At 38.9% G+C, this 14,082-nt stretch overlaps 1 protein-coding gene across 1 annotated transcript; it reads right to left on the reverse strand.

Moving 5' to 3' along the window:
* Window positions 1-5,143: 5,143 nt before the first annotated feature.
* Window positions 5,144-9,932, reverse strand: atf5b (activating transcription factor 5b). The gene is made up of 4 exons (XM_031283717.2): window positions 9,681-9,932; window positions 8,717-8,938; window positions 7,178-8,363; window positions 5,144-6,548 (listed from the first exon to the last, which is right to left on the reverse strand). Exons 2-4 carry the CDS (start codon window positions 8,853-8,855, stop codon window positions 6,362-6,364), a joined length of 1,512 nt encoding a protein of 503 aa, XP_031139577.1. The 5' UTR covers window positions 8,856-8,938; window positions 9,681-9,932; the 3' UTR covers window positions 5,144-6,361.
* Window positions 9,933-14,082: the final 4,150 nt, after the last annotated feature.

The raw sequence follows: 14,082 nt of genomic DNA on the forward strand, positions 1-14,082 counted from the left end.
CACCCTCATACTATACTGTACCTCCCCCACTGGCTGCATTCAGCTGCTCATAACAAATTCAAAAGCTTCTTGCTGGTTTACACACAGCCTCGAAGAGAGCTGCAGGCCATTCTCATCACTGAGCTCCAGCTCATCCTCTCTACCATTACTGGAGTCTCACTGTGGTCCCTCCTCCCTTTCTCCCATTCTTGCATCACATTCCCTCACCCACATCGCGCTCCTCTACTGGCTCTAACATGATCCTGTGTTGCCTTTGTCTTACTTCTTATTTCTTTAGCCAGGAATATCAGTAGCTCAGTTAGCATGTCAAATCACAGTTGTTGATTGCTACTAGTGATGGATTTATCATATCTTCATCATAGACTGGAAGGTCTCATGTTATTGGTCATTACCTGGTGCTTTGGCCCACTTCTGTACTGAATACTAATTCTATGCATATTTTTAGTCTGCATTCACACTGGGAAAGTGACAAAATTCAGTAGATTCAATGACTTCCCTTTGCAGATCTCTCTGAGTGTGTCGTTGATGGACCACAATTCATTCATTCATTCATTCATTCATCCTTTATGTATACTCGAGAGATCAATGAAGGGCGGTCCTCATTTACAATGACATTGAGTCAATTACAAACACAAAGAAAGGAAAAACAAGAAAAATATAAAGAACAGAAAAGAAGACACACCATCATAAGAACAATAGAAAAACTAGAAACTTTTATGAGTTGGAAAAATAATTTGATAAATAAATTAGGATAATTACAATGCACAAAAGAAATCGAGGAGCTGCTCACAGCAGGGGGAAATAAAAGCACATTGTGGTAGGTAATAGACAAAAACTCGACCTTGAGGTGAAAATGTTGTCAACTGTGTTTACAAGGTTAAGAATGAGCTGTCAAGCTTTATGTACCTTTTTCTTACTTTTTAATTAGCAGTTTAATTAGCAGTAGGGTTCCAAGGTTACCAGCAGGTTTACATCCATCTGTGCATGTATTGCATCATTTCCTGTTAGTCCAAAACAGTAAATCCCTGTGTTTGTATATTAACTGCAAAAGCGGTATACTATGACAATGGGAATCTTACTTTCTTGAGAAAGTTTATGACCAAGTCGAGCCGAAACCAAGCACCACCCATCGGCCGACCAGCCAGAAAAAAAAGTTCTTATTTTATAGCTAAACAGTACACTAAAATATGTTTCTGAAACCATTTGAGGTGAGAAATAGGTAATGCAGTAACAGAATCTTGATTCATATTTGATCAGCACTGCCTAGTTGGATTCTGGGATATTTATGAAGTGTTTAGGTACTTTTAATGTGTTTATAGATTAACAGACTATTAAGCATGCTGATAGAAAACCATGTAAGCTTTGAAAAGTTTTGAGAAGTGTAGACAGTTATATATCTATATGTTTGTTTCTAAACAAAATGTGTCCTCACTTGGTTATAATGGGATAAAGGATAGAGGCACAATACAAGAAAACACACACACAGCTATCTTACTGCTGGCAAACAAATGTGTCATGAGACCTCTTCTCCAACAAATGGATTACATACATTATAACTGACAAACATGTATTGACTGGGCAGGTTCTATTGAAATCCAAGCAGAACATTTACTGTACACTACTCAACTGTTAACCTTTTCCACTACAGTCCTGCATTATAAGACACACGCTTTATAGTTGTATAGTATCTTTGCTACAAGTGCAATAACTGTATTGCATACTGCAAACACTGCAGACACATTTCCCTCCACCTGAGTACATTACATCAACTGGTATTTTTGTGTTCTGGCAATTATTTGTGATATTTATGGGCCTCAATATATTTACAGTTTTAGTCACAGATTTTATGTGTTATATAAGTTTAAGTTTTTTCATGCTTCATGTTGTGTACATGATGCTCATAATGTCCAAACCCCAATTACGATGAAGTTGGGACGTTAAACAGAATAAAAACAGAATTCAATGATTTGCACATCCTTTTCAACCTATATTCAATTGAATACACTACAAAGACAAGATATTTAAACTGATTCACTCATTTTGAATTGGATGCCTGCAACACGTTCCAAAAAAGCTGGGACAGGGGGCATGTTTACCACTGTGTTACATCACCTTTCTTTTTAACAACACTCAATAAGCATTTGGGAACTGAGGATACTAATTGTTGAAGCTTTGTAGGTGGAATTCTTTCCCATTCTTGCTTGATGTACAACTTCAGTTTCTCAACAGTCCAGGGTTTCCAATGTCTTATTTTTATGCTTCATATTGCATCACACATTTTCAATGGGAGACAGGACTACCAATCTAGTAACTGCACTCTTTTACTACGAAGCCACGCTGTTGTAACACATGCAGAATGTGGCTTGGCATTGTCTTGCTGAAATAAGCAGGGACGTCCCTGAAAAAGACGTTGCTTGGATGGCAGCATATGTGGATCCAAAACCTGTATGTACCTTTCAGCATTAATGGTGCCTTTACAGATGTGCAAGTTAGCCATGCCATGGGCACTAACACACCCCCATACCATCACAAATGCCTGCTTTTGAACTTTGCGCTGATAACAATCTGGATGGTCCTTTTCCTCTTTGGCCCGGAAGACATGATGTCCATGATTTCCAAAAACAATTTGAAATGTGGACCACAGCACACTTTTTCCCTTTGTGTCAGTCCACTAAAGATGAGTTCGGGCCCAGAGAAGCCAGCGGCGTTTCTGGGTGTTGTTGATATATGGCTTTCGCTTTGCATGGTAGAGTTTTAACTTGCACTTGTAGATGTAGTGACAAAAGTTTGGAACTGGTTAAGTCCTCTGAGAGGCCTGAGTTGGACTCGGTTAACTTGTTAAGTCCTTTGTAAGGCCCAGTTTGGAAATGATGTAGTCCTCTGGGAGGCCAGGTTTGGAACCTGAATTGCAACATTTTATTCTCATCTTTTATCTGTTCTTAATGTTTTTAAACGTTTTTAACTGCTCTTTAATGTTTTATGTAAAGCACTTTGAATTGCCCTGTTGCCTTGCCTTGCCTTGCCTTGTTAACTGACAATGGTTTTCCGAAGTGTTCCTGAGTCCAGGTGGTAATATCCTTTACATAATGATGTCAGTTTTTAATGCAGTGCTGCCTGAGGGATCGAAAGTCACAGACATTCAACGTTGGTTTTCGGCCTTGCTGCTTACGTGCAGAGATTTCTCCAGATTCTCCAGATTGTATGTTGAGAAACGTTGTTCTTTAACTGTTGGGACTATTTTCTCATGCAGTTGTTCACAAAGTGGTGAACCTCGCCCCATCCTTGCTTGTGAACAACTGAGCCTTTTGGGGATGCTCCTTTTATACCTAATCATGACACTCGCCTGTTTCCAATTAACCTGTTCAACTGTGGAATGTTCCAAACAGGTGTGTTTTGAGCATTTCTCAACTTTCCCAGTCTTTTGTTGCCCCTGTCCCAGCTTTTTTGGAACGTGTTGCAGACATAAGTACATTTAGCTAATAATACTTCTTTACTTAAGTAAGATTTTGAATGCAAGAGAAGAGTATTTTTACACGGTGGTATACTACTTTTACTAAAGAATCTGAATACTTCTTCCACCATCGGTATTCTTCTTTTTGCTTCTGTGACATTTAAATGTCCCTGCATGGGATTATAAACATGTATTTGATCTGAAGCATCTTTATTTGATCCTCATTAGAAAGCATCTGTGCTATGCACAACATCTGGACTGGAATAGTTTATTCACATGATATTGTTATGTGCACTGCTCCAGTCTTTTTCTAAGCTTAGAAGGACACCTAGTGGTGAGAGAGGTCCCTGTACAATACATCTAACTGAAAGATTTTATGTGCGCTCACAATAATTAACACAATATTTAACTTCTCCCTGAAGACACTCTGTAGAGCCATTAATCTGACATTAACTTATATAAGCATATCCAGTACATATATAATATATATATATATTGTACATTGAAATATAGTTCTCCACATATTCTCTTGTCCTTACATGCTGCACTATCCTTAGATTACTTTTGATGTCTGTGTAATTATCAATTTCTCATTGTTAGTGTTTTCAAAAAATGTCCACATTATTTAGTTGGATCAGTGCAGATGTTTGTGTGATTATAATGTGTAAAAAAAAAAAAAAAAATCATTTCATTCATTTTAATTCAACATGTTGTATTTGAAATGCTGGTTAATTGGTTAAATAACTCCGATTTGCTCCGTATTTATATGCTATATGTGTATTCATTTATTCTATGCTAACTGTAATTTAGCCCAACTAATAAAGGAATGAATGGACTAGTATCTCACTATCTAAAAAATGTTGAATAAGTTAATATGTAACAGTATAGTGAAGAACTTTATTGAACACACTGCAAAATCCCATAATAAACCTAATATCAGCATTACAATCCGTTTTTACATTAAATCTTTATCAAACAACAAACAGAAAGACTGAATCAATAGATTTAACGGCATTCTCTGTCAACCCAGTACTTTTTTATTCTGATAGTTCACTTGCATCGCTCTCCTCCTCCTGCAAGTATTGTGTGATATTGCCTCATGCACTTGAAAGGCCTACGACTGCTAGGAGAGATACCAAGAGATTTCACACACACACACACACACACACACACACACACACACACACACACACACACACACGCACGCACGCACTCTTCACGAGCTGGGAGATGAGATAGGCAACTTATGTTGTCTGTTGACTGCCGGAGCTTGATATCACTCCGCTCAGCCCCGGGGCTCGATTATAGTGCAAACACAAAGTACTGAAATATTGGAAAAAATAACACGAGAAGTGTCTATTCGTTTTTCTCTAAACACATTCACCTCATTGAGTCACTTCCCTTGAGTGTTTGGACAAGTTAATTCAATCCTAGCACCTGTTTTGTTGCAAAATGGTCAGGTGTCGATCAAAGCCTGCCTTGTGCTGCCGTCCAGTGGTTAATCCTGGGAAATAACTTGGACTCTTGACTGCATTGCAGCCAAAAAGGAGGGCTGGATCCAGCAGTTAAGTTAGGCACAGAATAGATAGGAGGGGCAGAGTGGTTTTATTCTGCATCACGCTCTATCTCTTAATCCCACCCTTCTTATTCTGTGTTTGTGCTGTTCTGGGTGCAGTTCATGAAATTTACACAGTTGTTCAAGGTGTTTTAATGGCTGCAGAATGAAAGCATAATGACCGGCATGCAGTGAAAAACAGTCCAAAGGCAGAGATCAATGATACTACATAACTGGTTTATTTGGCTGTAATTTACCTGATGTATAATTTCCTGACATTGACATTGATTATTAAAAGGACCTGAATTTCAGATACATCAAATTGATCAATTGAAAAACAAAATTCCCATGAAGTCGTACCGTTACCCAACAACGATTTATTGTTGCGTCAACAGGTGATTGTTTGTTCGCAAAATACAGCCGAGAGAGAGAGAGAGAAGAAGAGAAGAGAAAGGGAAAAAAGCCAGTGAATGTTGCTGTGTTTGTCAGAGCGGAAAACCAAAAACCTGAGCATGAATCACTCTGGCCGGGGCAAAACTCAGGGACAAGTCGCCAGCTGATGAGAAGAATAAAGTCAATTCAGTTAAATTGACGCGGTGGAGATCTTGAAGCCATGCAGTTAACAGAATATTGCCTTCAAATAACACTCGCACATGCTTTTCCAAAATCAAACATGCATTGGGTATTTCAGTGGGGTAAAGAAGTGTAAATACTCAACATTGTAGCAATACACATTTTCTAAATGTTTCTGATGATGAATATTTGTAGAGCATGTTACACACTTTTTTTCCAGCAATCCCTTTATTCAGCTGATTGTTTAAAGCAAATGATAAATGACCATTATTAAGTAAAAAATAAAATATAAAATAAAATATTTATTCAGCATGGATCTGCCTCGATGCTGCCAATGTGTGTCACCAAAACCACAAGCAAAGTCCATCACTGCTACTAATTCAAAGAGCATTTTGTAAACGATCAATCATTGCAAGCGCAAACTCAGTCATCACAAGGCTGTGAGTGCAGTTCGGATCACAGTGGTCACGGACAAGTTCAGCATCTCCTCTAGGAGCCGCATCACTAAGGCTTGTTATAGTTTAGTCATTTGGAAACTTCTCCTTTTCCTTTCTTTTTTAGGAAAGGTGTGTTTTTGTTTGGCCATCCTCTTGGAACAATTGTATATACTGTATATGTATATATATATATATATATATTTTTTAATTTTTTTTAGAAAAGAACTACCAAAATCATGCAACTACCATTTCATTCCCGTGAGACAAAAACCAGTTGGTGCTCTTGACTTGATTTTTCTCTTGGTGCTGGTTGGGAGGTTTGGTGGTGAGGTCAGCGTGGGCGTTTTAGGCACTGCCATCCTGTTTGAGCCGCTGACTTCGAGCCTTGTAGACCTCGATCAGTAAATCTTTGACGTACTGGATTTCTCGCTCCACCGACTCCGCCTTGTCACGAAGCTCCCGGTTTTGCCCCTCGAGGCCATGCAGCTCCTCCTCCAGAGAGTCCAGCTCCGCCCTCTTACGCAGCCTGTACCTGCAATAGAAGGGACTGCGTTTTGGTCGGTTTTACAGGTTTCTGCTGCCTTGCATTTTTATTCATGAGTCAAGTGAGCGTGACCTTTGAGCTACATCGGGTGGTCATCCTTCCCCTGAGATAACATGATGTGCTGTTTATTTCACAGAGTGCATGGCTCATGACTGATCAATATCGTCCTTTTCCCAACTTCTTACTTTTCCACAACATTAAGACTCTTTCTACATATATCTCTTTTTACAAAGATGCGAATAAATGAAACTCACACACAGATAAAACCAGACTTGGTTAGGTGGGGCTGAATTTGGCAGGCAGTGAGGTACTTTCCATTTCCCTCCTACACTCTGCAGGACATTTAAAGCAGTGGGGTGGCTGCTTTATGTAGCCTAACACTCCTGCATTCTTAAAGTTGCAAAGTGAAACAACAAGTATTTAGGTATCGCTAATTTATTGATACACTAAAAAAAGCAAAAATATAATAAGTTCTAATCCACTGCAACATTGAAAAAAAAATTAAAGTCATAACAGACATAAACTTTGTTTATGACGATTTTAGCATGTTCTTAAAAATAGGGTAAAAAGAGCAAAGAGGGGCTAAAAAATGAACATGTAACGACTGAATTGTTTACCTGTGAGCAGCAGTTTTGTTCTGGTCTCTCTTCTTCTGCTTCCTCTCTCCAGTGCCGCCTTCCAGACAAGCGGAGCCCATCACCAGAGCTGGTTTGACGGAGCAGGGCTCATCCTTTAGCCTCTGGGTGGGGCGGTGGATGGGGGCACCCATCAGCGTCCCCTCGCCCTCCCCTCTGGACAGACATTCGTAGCTTTGGTCTGCAAGGCATTCTGGATAGAGGTAGTGGCCGTGTTGGGGCTCTACAGCTTGTGCTTGTGACGGCTGATCTAGGTCACCTATAAAGCTATGGTAAGGCTCTGTGCTCATGGACTGGTGGAAGTAGCCGTCACTGGCCACCATTGTCTCTTGGGGAATACTTCCAGAAAGTCCTCCATCTTTACTGCTGTGCAAGACCTCGAGCCCCGTGCTGTCGTAACTTACATTTACCTTCACGTTGTGCATCAACTGTCCCTCTCGCTTGTGGTGGCTGTCGTACGAGCCACCCAGACAAAAACCTCGAGCAATCTCTTCGCTGCAAAACATTCCTTCTGAAAAACAATAACTCTCCTCTTCCTTCAACGATAAAGCACATTCTCTCACCTTCTTGACGCTACCGATGCTGTTCTTGCTCACTGTCTTCAGCGTGGAGTAGTGGTTCACAGATAATTCTGTGCTTCCTGAGTAACTTCCCCTCGAGCCCCACGTATCAAGTCCAACTTCCTCCCCGACTTTCACCGCCTCACTGAGGATTCGACGCCCGTTGTTGTGGTGGTACCGGTGATGGTAGTTGTACGGAGCGGGTCGCGCGATTTTGGTTCTGCCGATGGGACTGCCACAGAAGCTGGCCAGGTCCAGTTCCCCTGTTGCCAAGGTAACAACCACAGGGCTGGTTTCTGATTGGCCGGTCCCATACGAGCCATAGGGTAACTGATAATAAGACTGGGAGCCCATGGCTTGAGCAGCCTTGTCACATTTTGAGGATTTCTCCAACTTGTTTGTTGTGGATGTGGACTCGGAGCGGAAGTAGTCCTCCAGCTGAGCCAGTTCCTCCTGCAGCAGTGAGGTCATGACCTCCAGATCCGAGGGCACTTTGACATCTTGTTCTAACGGCGAGGGTGGAAGGGATGAGCTGGGAGAAGACTCGGTCGTCGACACAAATGAAGACAAATCAACTTTTTCCGTCATCCAATCTGAGTGACCATCACCTATAAAAAAAATTGAAAATAATCATATATTCAGTAAAGCAATCCGTTATTTTCATTCAGCTGTTTGTGTAGAATAAGAGAAATAAAATCTACAAATTCAGGAAAAAAATCTAAAATCACGCCAGGTAGAAGAGGATAAATGTGAAAAAGAATGAAGCTTTAAAAACCAAGCAATACATCCGAAAAAATCCAAGTGAACAACTAACCGATCATCTGAAAATGATTGAACAGCATCGTCTGCATTCGATAAATATCCACTTAGCTGTACTCACTGTACGACATTAGCCCCGTGCTGCACTGCGGCTCCGACCTCGGGATGTGGAAAAATAAAAAACCGTCTTGGCAAAACTCACCAATTAAGTGCTGCCTCTCCGCTAGCTCCGCCCCCGTCCTGGGCCGTGATTGGCTGTGGCTAGCCTGTCGGAGATGGGGAGCGCCGAGCTCGCCTGTGGAAATGGGAGGAATTTTCCTGCGAAGGATCGATGCCGCCATTGTGTCGTCTGCTTCGATTAAATTGTTCAAAAGCGCAAACCGTGCACTGGGTGGATGAAAGAATTGTGGAAACACCTGGAGACCTGTGGGGAAAAAATTAAGAAAATTAACTGTAAAAAATGTGACAATTTTTTATTTACCCTTTAAATTCTCCACTTCATCTTCTAAAGCCCCAAATAATCCCCCAAAAGACACCAAAAAAAAAATAAGAATGAATATTAAAAAATAAAAACTACAAAATTAAATTTATTTTAAAAGTTTAATGAGTTCAAATGAACTCCACTCAATTTTCCATTCACCTTTCCATTTACCTGCAACCTCCTGCGGTGGAGCCATTATCGATTTATGTCACAACAATAAAATTATCAAGCAATAACGTGCAAAACTGTAACCTGACATACTTTGAGAAAAAATAAACCATGGGAAAATAATTGACAAAATGTAAACAAATTAAAAACATGAAAAACATGACATTATTTGAATAACATAACTACAGACTTCAATATACATACACACACACACACACACACACACACACACAAACATATAGATATATATATATATATATACATATAGAAAGTTATTTTCCAGAATGTAAGCTGTAGTTGTGCATTTAAACTTGTACCAAGAAACAGGAATTAAATAAATTCACCCTTTTAATAAAAATAAAATAGTAATAATGGCTAAAATAATCCTGTAAATGATGTAAATTAACAGCTAAATGTAGCGTACAATGTAGTGTTAGTTTTTACAGTGTCGAACCTGAAGACATGATTCTCCGAACTTTCCGCTGTCCCCCTAAAGCTAGAAAGCAGTTTTACTCACCCCATAGTTTCTGAATAATGCGTTGTAGGAGCAAAGCACGCGAAGCTTTACGACGAGGAGGAAGACAGACACAGTTTAAAAAGCCATATTTCCCCTTTTGATAGTCAGGGACTCTTCCTGAAGTGCTATTTCGACGAACAGACTTGCGGACAGAAAGTTTTTAAATCCGCTACTTCTGCAACTCCTGGTGCCCGGACCTGATCACAGCAGACGAAATTAATCCGCAGTTTACAGAGTTCACCCGGCCGTTACGTCATGAACCTGGGGACTTTCCCATTATCCAGAGACCACAGACTGTTTGTGTGTGTAAGCAGCACACTCTGTTACAACTCTCCTGATTTATTTAATGTATCATAATCATTTGTATTCTCTATCTTGATTTGTTAATTTTATTTTTTAGCCTACTTAGTTAATAAATAATAATAATATTATATAAATAAAATATAATGCATTTAAAATAACATATAGACATATAGCAGTTGTGCTTTCTTGAGATGCAATAGAAAGTATTACAATAATGTCATTATTGAAACTAAAATGCACATGAGTAGCCTGCTTGAAAAAGTAATTGACAGACAAACATGGGCATAAATGCCTTACCTAACAGTCCAGTCACACTCGAAAAAAAATATGACAACACGTTAAATACAATAATAAAACCCTAAACACACTTCTAAACTGAAAGTGTAGAGGATTGAGGGATAATTCACCAGACAGTGTAGCAGGCACTAGTTTTCGTAGCGCCGTAGCGGAAGGACATCATGTTGCAGTTCGAAGGTGTAACTTTAGTTGCAGCCCTGTTGCATCAGATCCGCAGGGGATTCGCTGAACGCTGTAACAATGTGGCCACACCATTGGTTTATCTGGGGGAACTTTTTGTATTTCCATTGGCCTGCCATCGGTCTTACACTGATCGCTGATCATTACACATTAGCACCAACCTGGGACTGGTTCACTGTAAATTATAACCAGTGATGTGTGGTGAGAAGAAACTATGACATCCAGCTGGGATCATACCCAGACAAACAGCCACTTCAAATCAATTAGGCCATTTTCTGTATGGCCCCCTCTTTTGACATCACTTTTATTATGTGATTCTTGGTATATCCTCCTAATTTACTTCAGACATTTTCTTAGTATTAACTTGAGTTCTAACTTTATTTACTAACGTAAGCACTTTGTGAAGCTTTCCATTTATATTTTAGACATAAATACATAGGTGATATTATTCAACATCATAGAAGTTAGTTGTAGTTAAGGTCTTTTAAGTGTGACCAATCTAGTCCAGTGTTTTCTTTTTAAAAACAATTTTGTGAAATTATGAGAAATATACAGACATTGACGTCACTGCGTGGATAGTCGAGCTGAGGAGAAATCTCAAGCTAATTGCTGTGTTTTTAAATAGATTTTACGAGTTGTAATGACTAACACAAATGTTTCTTCATTAGATACATATTACATAAACAGTATTTAAATGTAAGATATACTTTAGGAGCATAACCTAAGATATATTTGCCTGTATAACATTCACGTCTTTTTTGGAGTGTAGAAATGTAGAAGAACATGAGACAGAATGCAAACTCCACACAGAAAGGTGTCGGACAGCCCTACACACAGACACACGTTTTAAATGCCTTATTTGAATCTGCAAATTGAATTAAAAAGTATCAAACATTTAGAGAGGTTTTATACATTCTGTGACACTCAAGAAAAACTGTTAAAGCTGAGATGGAATAACATTTTGCCAGCCATCTAGCTTATTTTTGATAAGCCTGCCAGTAGTAAGAGTCAGTTTGTGAACCTGTATCTCCATCCGTACATCCGAGCCCGCTGATATTTGCAAAGAGGGACTGATCAGTTAATCAGACAAAGCTTCATCCACGCACAGGTCACAAACACAGAGTATACAGAGGATTAGAACATCTCCTCAGTCAACAATATGTGTGCAGTATAAAACTCTGAATAAGCTTATGCCACTGATTCTAAGTGTTGATCAGAGTTAGAATGGATCACCCACATTGCACCTGTAGTCTGGCTTTCACAGTGAACCAGAGAATGTTCTCACCTACAGCCACACTACATGGAAGGAGACACGGGCGGTCTGCAAGGGGGTTACAACTGATAAAAACTCAGTGTAAGACACACACACACACACACACACACACACACACACACACACACACACACACACACAGAATAAGTTGAAAGACATTTAAAATTGAATATATATCAACATATATCAGCACCATCTTATCTTAAAAAAATCTAATATCATGTCATGAAACACATTGAATAGAAATGAAATGTGTAAACAGATATGTTAGCTTACAATGATAAAGAGTTTGTAAATTGTCCACCTCGCTGCTGTCTACTTTTATTTATTGTACAACGATCTGTAAAATCGGTAGGATATAGTATAAGTGAAATATAGTAGTAACAATCATCAGATTAATAATGATAATAAATGAAAAGAAATACGGTAACTCTTTATTTTAACCCTCCATTAAGCATTTATAAGCACTACATAGATGTTTAATAAATTGTTTATAACTTACCATAATGTAGTTGTAAGCCGATAAAAGTGTGTATTTGGTAACACTTTAACTCCTGCGTACACCCATAAATGAAGACAATAAATATAAAACACAATTTTAACAATATAAATGATGCCTTCATAGAAGAAGTTATAATGTTGACAAATACTGTACTCTTGTCAACACTTAAAATGTCCTTATATCTGCTTATTACAACATTATAGTATGTTATAAACCATTTATGAAATGATTACTGTATATATTACATATATATGCTAGTGGGGTTGAAGCAAAGTGTTACAATAATAAAAATATCAAAAGCTGAAATCTTGTGAGTGTTATATAGCTGCATGTAATTCTGTCACAAATATGCTTCGCCGTAGTTTCACCTGCCACTTCACACTCTGATGCCGTTATAAATCTCGTCTCAGTCACAACAACATCATTATCATTTAACAGGCTTCTCATAACAGGATCTTTATTTAATCATGATGTTTAATGAACCATAAAAAAACAACGCATCTGCCACGACTGCAAGCAAAATGACTGCAAAAATGTAAAGACATTTAAGTTAATTACACACTGGTTTTTTTTGGAAGATATATAGCCGAACGTCACTCCCAGCTGCTGGAGGACAGACTTTGATCCCAAATCGATTGATCCCAAATGGCAAATAGAGTAAAACAGACAGATGATGGAGTCAAGTTTACAGACAGTGACAATACAACTGCCGCTCTCTGGTGACAGCAATTTAAACCAAATGAAATGTGTGTGTTAATGTGTCTGATATTCCATCTGTAAGTACTGCCACATGTTTTAAAATCCATCTGTAATGTGAAAAAGAATGTATGTTATACCACAACAGGTAATAGTCAGAGTTTTGTTTCTGTAACCACAGGTATTTAATGTCTCTCTCCCCAGGCTGTCACTGTGTTTGTGCTCCTTGTACCTGACCTCTGCAGGCTGCTTGTGTGGCGTGACAGGCAGTGTGACAGGTAGGATGTGTGGAAGCCCTCATTAGTAAAACCAGGAGGACTCTGCATGTCTCCTTGGCTGGAGCTCCTCTGCCTATCCTCTGCCTCCCCGACAAACCAAAAGCTGATTGAAGCAGCCAGGTCTTCTTGTTGCTATAGTAATAGGCAACACTGGCTCACCCCTCTCAAAAACATGTTTTTGGCATCCCTGTAGCCGTGGGTTTTTACGGCCTCCCCCTCAGAGCTCTTACACCCCCTTTGTTTACAGTGTTCGTCTTGCTATTTTTTTGCAGACGGTGCAGTTTTTTATTATGCATGATGCACCTCTTTAGTCGCGCATGAATTTGTAATCATCGAGGTCGCGGGGATCAGGAAAAGTTGTAGGTGATATGTGCAATGCCTCTGCAAGAATTTTATATTTAATCTGTTTTATAACCTCTAACAAATCATGTATTAAGATCAGTTATGAATGTATCAACAACACCATTTTTCATACATTCCAATATTTTCCTAACAGCAACTGAAAACTTAAGATTTAAGATTAATCATGACACAAGGAAATAAAAAAAGTAATTTAAAATTATTAACTCAATCATCTTTTAAATCATAATACAGTTAAGTGCTATTTCATTGACTACATGTTCAAAATCAGATTATCAACTGCAGATTTGAAGATATGAAATATAAATGTTAGAATCTGAAATGTGAAAAAATATCTCAGTGACCTTGGCACAAAAATAACATATTCTATTTGATATTAACCCCTCCTGTATACTGTATATATATTTGCAGTAGAGTTCACAGATTTCAGTGTTGTGTGCAATAGTGAATCTACAATGAATTCCTTAACTTGCAGGCTTTTTCTGTATTGCGGCAAAACGATTGCCTGCTTTT

The sequence above is a fragment of the Sander lucioperca genome, chromosome 5 (assembly GCF_008315115.2).
Source record: "Sander lucioperca isolate FBNREF2018 chromosome 5, SLUC_FBN_1.2, whole genome shotgun sequence".
NCBI lineage: Eukaryota > Metazoa > Chordata > Actinopteri > Perciformes > Percidae > Sander > Sander lucioperca.